Raw genomic sequence first — 17,500 nt, forward strand, 5'->3', positions numbered from 1 at the left:
CCACAAGCTTCTGGCAAGCTTCTGCTTGAATTTTTGACCACTCCTCTTGACAAAATTGGTGCAGTTCAGCTAAATGTGTTGGTTTTCTGACATGGACTTGTTTCTTCAGCATTGTCCACACGTCAGGACTTTGGGAAGGCCATTTGAAAACCTTCATTCTAGCCTGATTTAGCCATTCCTTTACCACTTTTGACGTGTGTTTGGGGTCATTGTCCTGTTGGAACACCCAACTGCACCCAAGACCCAAACCTCCGGGCTGATGATTTTAGGTTGTCCTGATCGCCATAACGAATGTGCTTGTAAAGACAAAACAACTCTCATCGGCAAATATAGAAAAGCTGCCGACGGTGTGTTTGACAGAGAAGCAGCTGAAAGCAGATGCTGTAGAATTCCAGTCTTTAATGTAATTGCTGTACATTATTATTACATGATTTCATAAAACCACTGCAGTTGTTACTAGTATTATTCCATAATATTGTTCTTATACAATATTAAAGTTAGTTTTTCTTTTTAAAAGGCATGTTATTTGTGGTGCTGTTTTGGGAGGGTAAGAACCAACTCAATTGATTTCAATCAATTTCAATGGCAGACGAGTGTTTTGAGTTAAAATTAAATAACGATAAATGATAAATGGGTTATACTTGTAAGCGCTTTTCTACCTTCAAGGTACTCAAAGCGCTTTGACAGTATTTCCACATTCACCCATTCACACACACATTCACACACTGATGGCGGGAGCTGCCATGCAATGCGCTAACCAGCACCCATCAGGAGCAAGGGTGAAGTGTCTTGCCCAAGGACACAACGGACGTGACTAGGATGGTAGAAGGTGGGGATTGAACCCCAGTAACCAGCAACCCTCCGATTGCTGGCACAGCCACTCTACTAACTTTGCCAATTAAGCTCTTAAAGGCCTACTGAAACCCACTACTACCGACCACGCAGTCTGATAGTTTATATATCAATGATGAAATCTTAACATTGCAACACATGCCAATACGGCCGGGTTAACTTATAAAGTGCAATTTTAAATTTCCCGGGAAATATCCGGCTGAAAACGTCTCGGTATGATGACGTTTGCGCATGACGTCACGGATTTAACGGAAGTATTGGGACACCATTGTGTCCCAATACAAACAGCGTCTGTTTTCATCGAAAAATTCCACAGTATTTTGGACATCTGTGTTGGTGAATCTTTTGCAATTAGTTTAATGAAAAATGGAGACAGCAAAGAAAAAAGTTGTAGGTGGGATCGGTGTATTAACGGCTGGCTGCAGCAACACAACCAGGAGGACTTTGAGTTGGATAGCAGACGCGCTATCCGACGCTAGCCGCCGACCGCACCGATGATCGTGGTGAAGTCCTTCGTCGCGCCGTCGATCGCTGGAACGCAGGTGAGCACGGGTGTTGATGAGCAGATGAGGGCTGGCGTAGGTGGAGAGCTAATGTTTTTAGCATAGCTCTGTCGAGGTCCCGTAGCTAAGTTAGCTTCAATGGCGTCATTAACAACAGCATTGCTAGGCTTCGCCAGGCTGGACAGCATTAACCGTGTGGTTACAGGTCCAGGGTTTGGTTCGGTGTCTCCTGATAGTAGAAGTAATAGTAGTATTGTTGATCTTCTGTCTATCCTTCCAGTCAGGGGCATGTTTCTTCTGTTTCTATCCGCAGTTAAGCACGATGCTATGACGTTAACTCCGAAGCTAAAGTGCTTCACCGATGTATTGTCGTGGAGATAAAAGTCACTGTGACTGTCCATTTCGCGTTCTCGACTCTCATTTTCAAGAGGATATAGTATCCGAGGTGGTTTAAAATACAAATCCGTGATCCACAATAGAAAAAGGAGAAAGTGTGGAATCCAATGAGCCCTTGTACCTAAGTTACGGTCAGAGCGAAAAAAGATACACCCTGGCGTCCTGCACTGCACTCTAATCCTTCACTCTCACTTTCCTCATCCACAAATCTTTCATCCTCGCTCAAATTAATGGGGTAATAGTCGCTTTCTCGGTCCGAATCGCTCTCGCTGCTGGTGTAAACAATGTGCAGATGTGAGGAGCTCTTCAACCTGTGACGTCACGCTACTTCCGGTACAGGCAAGGCTTTTTTATCAGCGACCAAAAGTTGCGAACTTTATCGTCGATGTTCTCTACTAAATCCTTTCAGCAAAAATATGGCAATATCGCAAAATGATCAAGTATGACACATAGAATGGACCTGCTATCCCCATTTAAATAAGAACATTTCATTTCAGTAGGCCTTTAAATTGACTGTAAATTAGCGTGTTTGTTCAATTCATAATCGTTTTCCACTTTTTTTTTCAATTAGTTAATTATTTAGGTTTTAAATGAATGTACTTATTGGATACAAATTAATTAAATATGTCAATCGGACGTGGGCGGGATGCAGGATTTGATTGTAGTTAATAGTTCCAATGGCTCAAAGTATGGTTGTATAGTATCGAGGTACTTAGGAATCAAAAACAGTACTATACTCCGTAAAGCCATTTTTTTTTTTTATGGGCATGACGGCGCGTCGTTGTCAGTTGGCAGCGCACACACACAGAGTACTTACAAGCAGACACAGAGTGTAGACAGAAAAGGGAGAATGGATGCATTTTGGTGTAAAAACTAAAGATAAAGGTGAAGTTATAACACTAAAATGCCCTCAGGAAGAGGTGCTTTAAGACATGGTTAGCTAGCTAGGGGCTAACATCCATCCGCAGTCGGCAGTGTTTTAGCTACTTCTAATCCTGGCCTCCATTGCGACAAATAAAGTACCTTTCTTACATGTACCATTATCACTGGAGGACGAGGAATAGCTAAACATGCTTCACTACACACCGTAGGAGGATACAATAGCTCACCGGTGTCACAATGTAACAAATGCCATGGGTGGATCTACACCTGACATCCACTGTAATGATACCAAGTACAAGAGCGTATCGAGTCGATACTACTATGATTACATTGATATTTTTTATCGTCACAAAATCTTTTTTCTTTTAAATTCATGTTTATAAACTCAAGAAATACGTCCTTGAACACATGAGGACTTTGAATATGACCAATGTATGATCCTGTAACTACTTGATATCGGATCGACACCTAAATGTGTGGTATCATCCAAAACTAATGTAAAGAATGCAAACAACATTAGAATAAGTGATTATTACATTTTAACAGAAGTGTAGATAGAACTTGTTAAAACAGAAAATAAGCATATAATAACAGTAAATGAACAAGTAGATTAATAATTCATTTTTACAGTTTGTCCTTCATAATTTTGACAAAATAATAGAATATAACTGACACAATATGTTACTGCATATGTCAGCAAACTAATTAGGAGTCTTTGTTTACTTACTTACTACTAAAAGACAAGTTGTCTAGTATGTTCACTATTTTATTTAAGGACTACATTGCAGTAATAAACATATGTTTAATGTACCCTAAGATTTTTTTGTTAAAATAACGGCAATAATGCCATTTTCTTGTGGTGCCCTTTTTTTTGAAAAGTATCGAAATACCTTTGGGTACCGGTACCAAAATATTAGTAGCTCCAAGGTTGTATCAATGACAGCAGCCACAAACATCATGTTACTTACATAGAGAAGAACATAGCAGTCCCCCTCATAAAAGTGTCCGTAGGATTTCTCAGGGACTTGAACCAGCTCCATTTTCTAGTGCACAAAGAGAGCAGGTCTGTTTCCACCATTACACTGCACGAGTCTTTTGTTTAGTCAGCATCCAGCAGGAAGCAAATTACCTCAATTCTCCAGATTAGAATCCCGGGGGTGTGAGTTACAGCTCGAAATGCATATTCCATGTTGCACCTCTGTGGTTTCACCTGAAAACAGACATGGCAACATGTTGACACACCAAAAACATGAGATAACTAATAATAATATCAAACATACCTTTCAACAGTTGATAACAAAAGTCCTTCAATCCACTTCAAGGCACCTAAAGGATTTGCATCAATTTGCGTGTTTCAGGACCTCACAAAGTTCTGGCCAATCACAGAGGACGACAGCATGCTGTAGGCAAAGTGGCACAAAAAGATTCCGCATTCAAAAGAAACATGCTCAGCATCATTTGACACACAGGATTTGAATAAAACATGTCTTGAAGACACTTTGGATGATTTTATTGAATTAAATATCGGAGGAGTGGGAAAGGACATGTTCATTGACTGTTGTTAACACAGGCTTGTGTTACCATGGTAACAGTAAGGTTACAAAGGAGTGACATTTTCCACCACATTTGAATCCATTGGTAGTTAGTAGGGAACATTTTTGGAATATTGAAAGATTCCTTTAAAAATCTGTGCTGTTCTGCGTAGTAACACGGTTTCAGTTCATGCATGTGAAATACTGACTCTTAAAATAATAATATCTATACAATACGGTAACGTACAGTATGTCAGTGTGAGGGAGTGTGTGTGTGTTTTTAAAAAATATATTTTTATTTATTCATATGATAGGGAAATAATAATACAGGTACTGAGAAACAGACACATCCCCCCTGCCAAAAAAAAACAAAAACAAAAAAAAAAAACTTTCATTTTTATGCAACTAACCCTACCTGCTATAGTTACATGTAAATTATTCCACTTTTCCTGATCAGATTTAATCCTGTCAATTAGGTGTGTATTCTTGTAGCGATCTGGCATCTTATGACAGATGTGTACCCCCCCCCCCCCCAAATAAAAAAATAAATAAAGCCAGTCATTTTTCTGCAATTTTTCCTACCTGCTATAGTTATATGTACAAACCCCAAAACCAGTGACTTTGTCACGTTGTGTAAATGGTCAATAAAATCAGAATACAATGATTTGCAAATCCTTTTCAATTTATATTCAATTGAATAGACTGCAAAGACAAGATATTTAATGTTCACACTGAGAAACTTCTTTTTTTTTTTGCAAATAATCATTAACTTAGAATTTAATGGCAGCAACACATTGCAAAAAAGTTGTCACAGGGGCATTTTTACCACTGTGTTACATGGCCTTTCCTTTTAACAACACTCAGTAAACGTTTGGGAACTGAGGAGACACATTTTTGAAGTGGAATTCTTTCCCATTCTTGCTTGATGTACAGCTTAAGTTGTTCAACAGTCCGGGGTCTCCATTGTGGTATTTTAGGCTTCATAATGCGCCACACATTTTCAATGGGAGACAGGTCTGGACTACAGGCAGGCCAGTCTAGTACCCGCATTCTTTTACTACGAAGCCACGCTGTTGTATCACGTGGCTTGGCATTGTCTTGCTGAAATAAGCAGGGGCGTCCATGATGACGTTGCTTGGTTGGCAACATATGTTGCTCCAAAACCTGTATGTACCTTTCAGCATTAATGGTGCCTTCACAGATGTGTAAGTTACCCATGCCTTGGGCACTAATACACCCCCATACCATCACAGATGCTGGCTTTTCAACTTTGCGCCTAGAACAGTCCGGATGGTTATTTTCCTTTTTATTCCGGAGGACACGACGTCCAGAAACAATTTGAAATGTGGACTTGTCAGAGTTTTAACTTGCACTTACAGATGTAGTGACCAACTGTAGTTACTGACAGTGGTTTTCTGAAGTGTTCCTGAGCCCATGTGGTGATATCCTTTACACACTGATGTCGCTTTTTGATGCAGTACAGCCTGAGGGATCAAAGGTCACAGGCATTCAATGTTACGTGCAGTGATTTCTCCAGATTCTCTAAACCTTTTGATGATATTGCGGACCGTAGATGGTGAAATCCCTAAATTCCTTGCAATAGCTGGTTGAGAAATGTTGTTCTTAAACTGTTGGACAATTTGCTCACGCATTTGTTGACAAAGTGGTGACCCTCGCCCCATCCTTGTTTGTGAATGACTGAGCATTTCATGGAAGCTGCTTTTATACCCAATCATGGCACCCACCTGTTCCCAATTAGCCTGTTCACCTGTGGGATGTTCCAAATAAGTGTTTGATGAGCATTTCTCAACTTTCTCAGTCTTTTTTGCCACTTGTGCCAGCTCTTTTCAAACATGTTGCGGGCATCAAATTCCAAATGAGCTAATATTTGCAAAAAATAACAAAAGTTTCTCAGTGTGAACATTAAATATCTTGTCTTTGCAGTCTATTCAATTGAATATAAGTTGAAAAGGATTTGCAAATCATTGTATTCTGTTTTTATTTACCATTTACACAACGTGACAACTTCACTGCTTTTGGGTTTTGTATTTTATTTATTTATTATGCCACAGCACTTTATTCTCAATGATTTTATTGGTTTATTAGGTATCATATTTTGTTGTTCTACAGTGTGCATGTGTAGTGGCGATCGTTTGTCTTTAAAAAAAAATGTTTTTATGTTTTATATGATTTGTGTTTGCTTGCTTCATTCTGTCTTTGCGCTGAATTACAAATGTCTGCACAACTATTTTACCACCGGGTACTATTAAAACAAACCTTGAACCAATGTTTCACTGATCTCCAGTCACAACTCCCGCTAGTGCAAGGCCAGGCTGAGCGCTTTTGGAGATATTCGGCACGCTTCCACGGCTCAACTTGACAGCGGTGGTAACGCACCTTCACCTCGAAGGACCTCTTGTTTCAGATAAATGTTTTAAAAAATGCATTTATCAAAAAACACTTTTTGTCTCGCCAAATTCATTTGTAGCAGTCCCACTGTAATTATGCTGGGCCGCCCACAAATAAAATAAATGTATGGAAACAGTAACTATATGGAAATGCGTGCAGGTTTTGAGGAATCACATGTATGCTTCTTACAGTAAAATGCGTGCTGTGTGTAAAAAGCGGCCAGAAATCCAACTAAATTGAATCAATTTTTTTAACCAGTATCATGCTGCAATATGTTTGTCAACAATATTTGGTTTCCTGTTATAAACCAACATGCTATTCTAGCCCATCATTTATTCAGGTTGCCGTATTTTCCGGACTACAGGGCGCACCGGTATATAAGCCGCACCCACTAAATTTGAGAAGAAAAAAAGATTTTCCTATATATTAGCCGCAGATACGTTGCGCAATGTGTTATTTGCACAGAAATATCCTGTAAATGTTCATTTACATACCTTAATTGTTTCCAAACGATGTCTGTAACACGGCAGTAAAACGGCTGATCAAACAAAACAGAAGTCATCGTCATGTACCCGCCCGCTAGTTGCGTAAGCTGGCTCTCCAAACAGCTGAACAGACTCAAAAACTCCACGGTGACGTTAGTTATATTGTAAAAAACTTACAAACGTAATTTGGAGTGAAGAATAAAGAAACTATACGAGTAGAAACGTTATTTAAAGATTAGTAGACGGAGCGGCACTTATCCTTAAGGCACAGAAAAGAAGGAAATACCGTAGACTTTCAACTCACAGCACCTGCAGTGAGTGAACCCGTCCAAAAGATGGCACCACAGGACAAACACTAACACACCTTTCAGTATACTACGGAAGTTTGTTGTGTACAAAACAATGAAAAATCCATAGATTAGCCGCACCCTTTCCTATAAACCGCAGGAAAAGAGTAGGGGCTTATGGTGTGGAAAATAGGGTGATACTAACATTACTTGAAACGCGGTATTTATAAACGTTACTTGGAGTGAAAAATGTAGAAACTATACGAGTAGAAACGTTATTTAAAGATTAGTAGATGGAACGGGGCATATACTTCCGGTTTAAGGCACGAAAAAGGAAAAAAATATTTTCCCATATATTAGCCACAGATACGTTGTGAAATGTGTTAATTACACAGAAATGTTCTGTATATGTTTATTTACATACCCTAATTGTTTCCAAACGGTGTCTGTAACATGGCAGTAAAACGGCTAATAAAAAAAAACAGAAGTCATCGTCATGTACCCGTCCGCTAGTTGCGTAAGACAGCTCTCCAAACAGCTAAACAGACTCAAAAACTCCATGGTGACGTTAGTTATATTGTAAAAAACTTACAAACATTGCTTGGAGTGAGGAATGAAGAAACTATACGAGTAGTAACGTTATTTAAAGATTAGTGGACGGAACGGCACATATCCTTCTGGTTTAAGGCACAGAAAAGGAGGAAATACCGTAGACTTTCAACCCACAGCACCTGCAGTGAGCAAACCCGTCCAAAAGATGGCACCATAGGACAAACACTAACACACCTTTTAGTCTACTACAGAAGTTTGTTGTGTACAAAACAATGAAAAATCCATAGATTAGCTGTACCTTTTCTTATAAGCCGCAGGGCTCAAAGCCTGGGAGGAAAGTAGGGGCTTATAGTGTGGAAAATAGGGTAATACTACATTACTTGAAAAGCTGTATTTACAAACGTTACATGGAGTGAAGAAGGAAGAAACTATCCGAGCAGAAACGTTTTTTAAAGATTAGTAGACGTTATTTAAAGATTAGTAGACAGAACGGGAAAACGTTATTTAAAGATTAGTAGACGGAACGGCACTTCTCCTTCCGGTTTAAGGCACAGAAAAAGAGGAAATAGCGTAGACTTTAGCTCACAGCAGCCACAGTAAGCAAACCCGTCCAAAAGATGGCGCCACAGCACAAACAATAACACCTTTTAGTCTATTACAGAAGTTAGTTGTGTACAAAACAATGAAAAATACATAGATTAGCCACATATTTTCTTCTTAGCTTATAACGTGGAAAACCGGGTAATACTTCATTACTTAAAACGCCGTAGTCTGCATGTCTCAGTTACAAGGCCATGGACATGACAAAGACCTACAGATGAAAGTGAATGACATTTTTCCTGTCTAAAAAAAAAGCCTACTATTCATTTTGTAGCACGGTCAATAGATTGAAAAGCTGGGTAAACCATTAAACACACTGGAAAACAAAGCAGTGAGCAAGTTAAACAACCTTTTAAAATATATTGCAAAACCTTAATACGTGAGACCATTTTTTTTCATGCCTCCACTGGAAATAAAGTTGAAAGCATGCCACAGTCACTGGAAAATGGTTATGAACCACACAGCCTGAGCCAAGAATTTCACCTAAGTCTTTTTTCCAACAGTTGGAGGTGCTTACGTCTTTTCAATGACATGGCAGTTTTGTCTTTCCTGCAGCAATAAAGTGAGTAACCAACTAATGTAAGCAACCTAAATGTCCATCAGTAAACTGAGAGGAAACTATCACTCATGCAAAGTCAGAAGAAAGCATCCTGTGTGTATTGAAAGATGTTATCTGGGGGAATGATTACCACCATCATTCTACAGGAATTCATATTAGTGTTAGTCTGCAATACAACAAAAACATGTTACACTTACCAGTCCCAGTCCTGGATGGAATAGCCTTCTTCTTCTTGTTTAATGGTGTGCCACTCGACAATAACATGGGTACGCTTTCCCAAAAGCAGATCACTTTGACAGTATTGGACTGTGAAGATCATGGACTGAAAGGCAACGATGCCATAAAGACAAGACCGCACTGACTAACTGTTGCTCCTTTCCAAAGTCACTCTATGATCCTTCTGCGCTGAAGGGGACCACTAGGGGGCGCACCCTCATAGCTTGAATGCTTTTCATAGTCAGAACTACGAATTTCCAAGGAAAACCCTGTAGGTACTGTGATTGACCAGTCCCGAACCAACCTGAGATGACAACGATGATCATTATTGTTGAAAGCAGTAGTAATCGGAGGGAAAACTTGCTACGTGTTTGTGGTTATGGAGCGCAGTACTCGTTTACAACCAGCAGAGGCACTGTTGAGTCTCAACTACAAAACCCAAAACCAGAGAAGTTGGCACATTGTGTACAGTCGTGGTCAAAAGTTTACATACACTTGTAAAGAACATAATGTCATGGCTGTCTTGAGTTTCCAATCATTTCTACAACTCTTGTTTTTTTGTGATAGAGTTATTGGAGCACATACTTGTTGGTCACAAAAAACATTCATGAAGTTTGGTTCTTTTATGAATTTATTATTGGTCTACTGAAAATGTGAGCAAGTCTGCTATTGTGGCCAAACAGCTCAATATTTGTTTCGTCTGACATCACATGGACAAAGATAAGACCTTCTGGAGGAAAGTTCTGTGGTCAGATGAAACAAAAATTAAGCTGTTTGGCCACAATACCCAGCAATATGTTTGGAGGAGAAAAGGTGAGGCCTTTAATCCCAGGAACACCAGGCCCACCGTCAAGCATGGTGGTGGTAGTATTATGCTCTGGGCCTGTTGTGCTGCCAATGGAACTGGTGCTTTAAATGGTAAATGGGTTATACTTGTATAGCGCTTTTCTACCTTCAAGGTACTCAAAGCGCTTTGACACTATTTCCACATTCACCCATTCACACACACATTCATACACTGATGGCGGCCATGACCCATTAGGAGCAAGGGTGAAGTGTCTTGCTCAAGGACACAACGGATGTGACTAGGTTGTTAGAAGCTGGGGATCGTACCAGGAACCCTCAGGTTGCTGGCACGGCCACTCTCCCAACCGCGCCATGCCGTCCCCAACGGAACAATGAAAAAGGAGGATTACCTCCAAATTCTTCAGGGAAACTTAAATTCATCAGCCCGGAGGTTGGGTCTTGGGAGCAGTTGGGTGTTCCAACAGGACAATGACCCCAAACACACATCAAAAGTGGTAAAGGAATGGCTAAATCAGGCTAGAATTAAGGTTTTAGAATGGCCTTCCCAAAGTCCTGACTTAAATGTGTGGACAATGCTGAAGAAACAAGTCCATGTCAGAAAACCAACACATTTAGCTGAACTGCACCAATTTTGTCAAGAGGAGTGGTCAACAATTCAAGCAGAAGCTTGCCAGAAGCTTGTGGATGGCTACCAAAAGCGCCTTATTGCAGTGAAACTTGCCAAGGGACATGTAAGCAAATATTAACATTGCTGTATGTATACTTTTGACCCAGCAGATTTGCTCACATTTTCAGTAGACCCATAATAAATTCATAAAAGAACCAAACTTCATGATTGTTTTTTGTGACCAACAAGTATGTGCTCCAATTACTCTATCACAAAAAAATAAGAGTTGTAGAAATTATTAGAAACTCAAAACAGCCATGACATTATGTTCTTTACAAGTGTATGTAAACGTTTGACCACAACTGTAAATGGTAAATAAAAACAGAATACAATAATTTGCAAATCCTTTTCAACTTATATTCAATTGAATAGACTGCAAACACAAAATACTTAACGTCGGAACTGGTAAACTTTGTTATTTTTTGCAAATATTAGCTCATTTGGAATGTGATGCCTGCAACATGTTTCAAAAAAGCTGGCACAAGTGGCAAAAAAGACTGAGAAAGTTGAGGAATGTTCATCAAACACTTATTTGGAACACCCCACAGGTGAACAGGCTAATTGGGAACAGGTGGGTGCCATGATTGGGTATAAAAGCAGCTTCCATGAAATGCTCAGTCATTCACAAACAAGAATGGGGCGAGGGTCACCACTTTGTCAACAAATGCCTGAGCAAATTGTTTAACAACAACAACATTTCTCAACCAGCTATTGCAATGAATTTTGGGATTTCACTATCTACGGTCCGTAATATCATCAAAAGGTTCAGAGAATCTGGAGAAAGCATTGCACGTAAGCGGCAAGGCAATCCCTCCGGGCGGTACTGCATCAAAAATCGACATCAGTGTGTAAAGGATATCACCACATGGGCTCAGGAAAACTTTTAAAAAAAACACTGTCAGTAACTACAGTTGGTCACTACATCTGTAAGTGCAAGTTAAAACTGTACTATGCAAAGCCAGAACCAGTTATCAACAACACCCAGAAACGCTTCGCAAAGTGGAAAAGTGTTCTGTGGTCTGAGGAGTCCACATTTCACATTTTTTTGGGAAACTGTGGACCAGAGAGGAAAAGAACCATCCGGACTGTTGTAGGCGCAAAGTTAAAAAACCAGCATCTGTGATGGTATGGGGGTGTATTAGTCAATGATTGATTGATTGATTGAGACTTTTATTAGTAGATTGCACAGTACAGTACATATTCCGTACAATTGACCACTAAATGGTAACACCCGAATAAGGTTTTCAACTTGTTTAAGTCGGAGTCCACTTAAATTGATCCATGATACAGATATATACTATATGTGCCAGCGTGTAAGTACTATGTGTGTGTGCGCTGCCGAACATGCTCCTTTGCTCGTAAAACCAGCAATGCCACGACGTGACAACCACGCGCCGTTGTGCTCGGGAACAGGTACTTTTCAAACTTTCCAAATCTGCTCAGTGGCCTTGTGGTTGGGGTGTTCGCCCTGAGATCGGTGGGTTGTGAGTTCAATCTCGGACGAGTCATACCAAAGACTATAAAAATGGGACCCATCAGCTCCCTGCTTGGCACTCAGCATCAAGGGTTGGAATTGGGGGTTAAATCACCAAAAATGATTCCCGGGCGCGGCCACTGCTGCTGCTCACTGCTCCACTCACCTCCCAGGGGGTGAACAAGGAGATGGGTCAAAAGCAGAGGACAAATTTCACCACACCTAGTGTGTGTGTGACAATCATTGGTACTTTAACTTTTAACTATAGTACCGTTTTTGTTTCATTAGTACCGTGATACTATACTAGTACCGGTATAATGTAGAACCCTAAATCAGTGTTATTTGAGTGTTCCCCGGGTCCCTCTGTAGTGGGAAAAGTGGGCCCAGATGTCAAAAAGGTTAACTACCCCTGCATTAAACCATCCTTTATTTACCTTCTCGGTTCCTGAGTGAGTCATCAGGTAGAGCAAACAAGGGGGGACCGGCCCGAGTCCTCCATCTTCACCAGATGTTCTTGGCTCCTCCCACTGAGCTCAGCTGGAAGAACATTTTCGCCCACCTCTGGGAATCCGCTGGCTCCTCCACATTTCTCACCGGCCTAAGTAAGAGCAGAGACAAAATGAGGGTACTGCTCATCTTGATGGGTCTGGCGTGCTTGGCGAGCGCGCAGCATCAAGCGCTGATCGACTACTTGGAGCGCAGGCTGCTCGCCATCGAGGTAAGACTCTCACCTCTCGCCTCACCGCGGCGGGGAGACTTCCAGGAATCGGGCAATGGAATGCAGATGTGGGCAGGAAATGTTGGAAAAGTCGGCTCTCACTAAAGTGGCGGTGAGATTGTGGGTTTAGGTTCCGTGCTTCTGGTCTGGATTTAGGAGGAATCTGTCAGATGAAGTCTGTAAGTTTGAATGAAGCTACCAAGAATGTGCAGAACATGAAAAGAAAGCATGTATTGTAGATTATTTGTATTACTTACAAAACCCAAAAGCAGTGAAGTTGTCACGTTGTGTAAATGGTAAATAAAAACAGAATACAATGATTTGCAAATCCTTTTCAACTTATATTCAATTGAATAGACTGCAAAGACAAGATATTTAATGTTCACACTGAGAAACAAAATTTTTTTGGGGGCAAATAATCATTAACTTAGAATTTAATGGCAGCAACACATTGCAAAAAAGTTGTCACAGGGGCATTTTTACCACTGTGTTACATGGCCTTTCCCTTTAACAACACTCAGTAAACCTTTGGGAACTGAGGAGATACATTTTTGAAGTGGTGTCATGGCGTGGACTTTGGGGGGTTTGTTTTCCCGAGATGCAAGAAAGGTTGGATCGGACATGGTGTGAAGGTAAGGACATTATTTATTTTAAAACTAAACTACAAAAGATGTACAAACAAAAGGCGCGCTCAAGGCGGAGATAAACTTGGCTAAGAAACAAAACTACCACAAAGGCAAAACTATGGACAATAAACAAAAACTTACTTAGAATGCAGGGAACTATGGCATGGATTTCAGAGGTATCATCAGGTAACATGGGTAGCAAGGGTAACAGAAGCAATGTTGCCAGGACGACCAACTGAAAATGACAGGCTTAAATAGTAGTCTCTGATGAGCAACAGGTGCGCGAAAAGGCAGGTGAAAATCATAAGTAACCATGGTGACTTAACTCAGGAAGTGCATAACCAGGAACTAAAAGGAGTCCAAAACAAACCGATAACACAAAACATGATCCGACCACGCATCATGACAGAGTCCCCCCTTAAGGACAGATTCTAGATGTCCAAAAAAAAAGGACAAAAAAAACCAAGCATGGTCAAAAGTCACGGGAGGGCTGAGGGAGGACTTGGCGGTGGGTCGCCAGGCTAAGTGTCCCCGAATCCACCGAGGACAAGTCAAGTGGCGGCGGCGAGTGGAACGCCGCTGCAGCAGGCGAGGCGGGCGACCCGGGAACGGCCACATGCGTGGCAGACGGGGAGGTGGGCGCACTTGGCGTGGCGGACGACCAGGGAGCGGCCACATCCGTGGTCGACGGGGGGGTGGGCGCGTTGTCGTCGTCGTGGCAGGTGTGGAAGCAGCGGACGAGGCAGGCGTGGAAGCAGCGGCAGACAAGTCAGGCGTGGAAGCAGCGGCAGACGAAGCAGGCGTGGACGCAGCGGCAGACGAGTCAGGCGTGGAAGCAGCGGCAGACGAGTCAGGCGTGAAAGCAGCAGCAGACGAAGCAGGCGTTGACGCAGCGGCAGACGAAGCAGGCGTGGATGCAGCGGCAGACGAGTCAGGCGTGGAAGCAGCGGCAGACGAAGCAGGCGTGGGTGAAGCAGACGAAGAAGGCGTGGGTGCAGCAACAGGTGCTAGCCATGGTGCTGCTACTGGTGCTCGCTGAGGAGCAGGAACAGGAGCTAGCCGAGTAGCAGGAACTGGTGCCAGCCGAGGAGCAGGAACAGGAACTGGTGCTAGCCGAGGAGCAGGAACAGAAACTGGTGCTAGCCGAGGAGCAGAAACAGGAACTAGCCTTGGAACAGCAGGTTCAGATGCTGGAGATGGTGGCGTCTGCAGGCCCACCGGAGATGATGGTGGCGTCTGCAGGCCAACCGGAGATGATTGTGGCGTCTGCAGGCCCACCGGAGATGATGGCGGCGTCTGCAGGCCCACAGGAGATGATGGCGGCGTCTGCAGGCCCACAGGAGATGATGGTGGCGTCTGCAGGCCCACCCGGGCTGAGGTTAGCCATGAGCTTGGCGGAGGTGGCCTAGCTGGGGGTTGCGGCTTGGCATGCCGATGGACTGATGGTGGTGGACGGGCCGTAGGTTGCGGCTTGGCAGGCTGAAAGACTGGAGGTGGCGGCCGGGCTGGAGGTTGCTGCCTGGCAGGCCGAAAGACTGGTGGTGGCGGCCGGGCTGGAGGTTGCTGCCTGGCTGGGCACAGCTGAGCCACCCTACCAGCACAGCTCCCGGCCCTAGCCCCCCCCTGAAGGGGCGTATACCAGACACGCTCCTTGCTGTCTGGAACAGTCTTTAGGGGTGGGTGGCAGGAGGTCAGGAGGGGGGTAGAATCCTCCCCTTTAAATTGTCCAAAATGTCTTTCTCCTCTCCCCCACCTGAGATTGTGTGGGAGGACAAAGGGGAAAGGTATTTGACATGGGCGGGGCTAGAGTCCTTAGGGGCGGAGTCAGAGTCACTGGGGGCGGAGGTGACTGAGGTTGACAAAATCTAACCTTTGAAAAAATGTCCTGATAATATTTTATTTTTGGAATAAAGTCTTTAGGAGGTGGCTGACAAACGGAAAAAGAGTTCAGAGAAAAAAAATCTTCCTGGGCTGTGATGTCATCCTGGGGCTGCCATCTACTTCCGCCCAGAGAGGGAGGAACTTGCGGGAGCGACGCGTCCTGCCGGCTCGGAGAAGCCCTTCCTGACGGCTTTTGCTTTTGCCGGCGCTTCTGGGAATGGAGCGACGCGCCAACATTGTGGGGCCACACGGAGTTTAATGGAATAAGTTCTCCATTTGGCCCCCACATTAGATTTCTGCGCTCCACGGAGGAATAGCGCAGCGTTTCCTCCTCCATCGCGCGCAGGACCTACCACGCTCTCTCGTCCAACTTCCTTGCGGGAAAACTTCTTTCGGCTGGCGACATTCTGTCATGGCGTGGACTTTGGGGGGTTTGTTTTCCCGAGATGCAAGAAAGGTTGGATCGGACATGGCGTGAAGGTAAGGACATTATTTATTTTATTTAAGGGGTACAAACAAAAGGTGCGCTCAAGGCGGAGATAAACTTGGCTTGGCTAAGAAACAAAACTACCACAAAGGCAAAACTATGGACAATAAACAAAAACTTACTTGGAATGCAGGGAACTATGGCATGGATTTCAGAGGTATCATCAGGTAACGTGGGTAGCAAGGGTAACAGAAGCAATGTCGCCAGGACGACCAACTGAAAATGACAGGCTTAAATAGTAATCTCTGATGAGCAACAGGTGCACGAAAAGGCAGGTGAAAATCATAAGTAACCATGGTGACTAAACTCAGGAAGTGCATAACCAGGAACTAAAAGGAGTCCAAAACAAACCGATAACACAAAACATGATCCGACCACGGATCATGACAAGTGGAATTCTTTCCCATTCTTGCTTCATGTACAGCTTAAGTTGTTCAACAGTCCGGGGGTCTCCGTTGTGGTATTTTAGGCTTCATAACGCGCCACACATTTTCAATGGGAGACAGGTCTGGACTACAGGCAGGCCAGTCTAGTACCCGCACTCTTTTACTATGAAGCCACGCTGTTGTAACACGTAGCTTGGCATTGTCTTGCTGAAATAAACAGGGGCGTCCATGATAACGTTGCTTGGATGGCAACATATGTTGCTCCAAAACCTGTATGTACCTTTCAGCATTAATGGTGCCTTCACAGATGTGTAAGTTACCCATGCCTTGGGCACTAATACACCCCCATACCATCACAGATGCTGGTTTTCCAACTTTGCGCCTAGAACAGTCCGGATGGTTCTTTTCCTCTTTGGTTCAGTTTCCAAAAACAATTTGAAATGTGGACTCGTTAGACCACAGAACACTTTTCCACTTTGCATCAGTCCATCTTAGATAAGCCCAGCGAAGTCGGCGGCATTTCTGGGTGTTGTTGATAAATGGCTTTGGCTTTGCATAGTAGAGTTTTAACTTGCACTTACAGATGTAGCGACCAACTGTAGTTACTGACAGTGGTTTTCTGAAGTGTTCCTGAGCCCATGTGGTGATATCCTTTACACACTTATGTCATTTTTTGATGCAGTACGGCCTGAGGGATCAAAGGTCACGGCCTTGCTGCTTACGTGCAGTGATTTCTCCAGATTCTCTGAACCTTTTGAAGATATTACGGACCGTAGATGGTGAAATCCCTAAATTCCTTGCAACAGCTGGTTGAGAAATGTTGTTCTTAAACTGCTCGACAATTTGCTCACGCATTTGTTGACAAAGTGGTGACCCTCGCTCCATCCTTGTTTGTGAATGACTGAGCATTTCATGGAAGCTGCTTTTATACCCAATCATGGCACCCACCTGTTCCCAATTAGCCTGTTCACCTGTGGGATGTTCCAAATAATTATTCGATGAGCATTCCTCAACTTTCTCTGTCTTCCTTTTTTTCTCTTTCTATCCCCTCCTGCTCCGGCCCGGCTGCACCAAATGATAATATAAATACATTTAATAAAGTTAAATACAAATAAGGCAACAAGAGAAGTATCCTGCACTTCTCTTTTGTAAAGTATATCTGAACAGTCGATATGGGCATC

The 17,500-nt window shown here is 42.9% G+C and overlaps 2 protein-coding genes across 3 annotated transcripts in view; one reads left to right on the forward strand and one right to left on the reverse strand.

The window, feature by feature from the left end:
• LOC133655447 (advillin-like) overlaps positions 1-9,415 on the reverse strand; it is a 55,234-nt gene extending 45,819 nt beyond the window's left edge. Inside the window, exons 1-4 of one of the 2 annotated variants that reach the window (XM_062055641.1) lie at positions 9,255-9,415; positions 3,914-4,033; positions 3,763-3,843; positions 3,602-3,676 (exon numbers count right to left, since the gene is read on the reverse strand). In XM_062055641.1, coding sequence (XP_061911625.1) covers positions 3,602-3,676; positions 3,763-3,822 — 135 coding nt within the window. In that variant the 5' untranslated portion in view covers positions 3,823-3,843; positions 3,914-4,033; positions 9,255-9,415. Of the gene's footprint in view, positions 1-3,601; positions 3,677-3,762; positions 3,844-3,913; positions 4,034-5,542; positions 5,634-9,254 lie in introns of those variants that run through there. The other variant, XM_062055650.1, reaches the window with a different exon arrangement.
• Positions 9,416-12,824: 3,409 nt separating this feature from the next.
• The window catches only part of LOC133655459 (olfactomedin-like protein 3A), a 12,923-nt gene continuing 8,247 nt past the window's right edge, over positions 12,825-17,500 (forward strand). Inside the window, exon 1 of the mRNA XM_062055660.1 lies at positions 12,825-12,939. Within this exon, the coding sequence (XP_061911644.1) occupies positions 12,841-12,939 (99 nt within the window). The 5' untranslated portion in view covers positions 12,825-12,840. The remainder of the gene's footprint in view (positions 12,940-17,500) is intronic.

The sequence above is a fragment of the Entelurus aequoreus genome, linkage group LG01 (genome assembly GCF_033978785.1).
Source record: "Entelurus aequoreus isolate RoL-2023_Sb linkage group LG01, RoL_Eaeq_v1.1, whole genome shotgun sequence".
NCBI lineage: Eukaryota > Metazoa > Chordata > Actinopteri > Syngnathiformes > Syngnathidae > Entelurus > Entelurus aequoreus.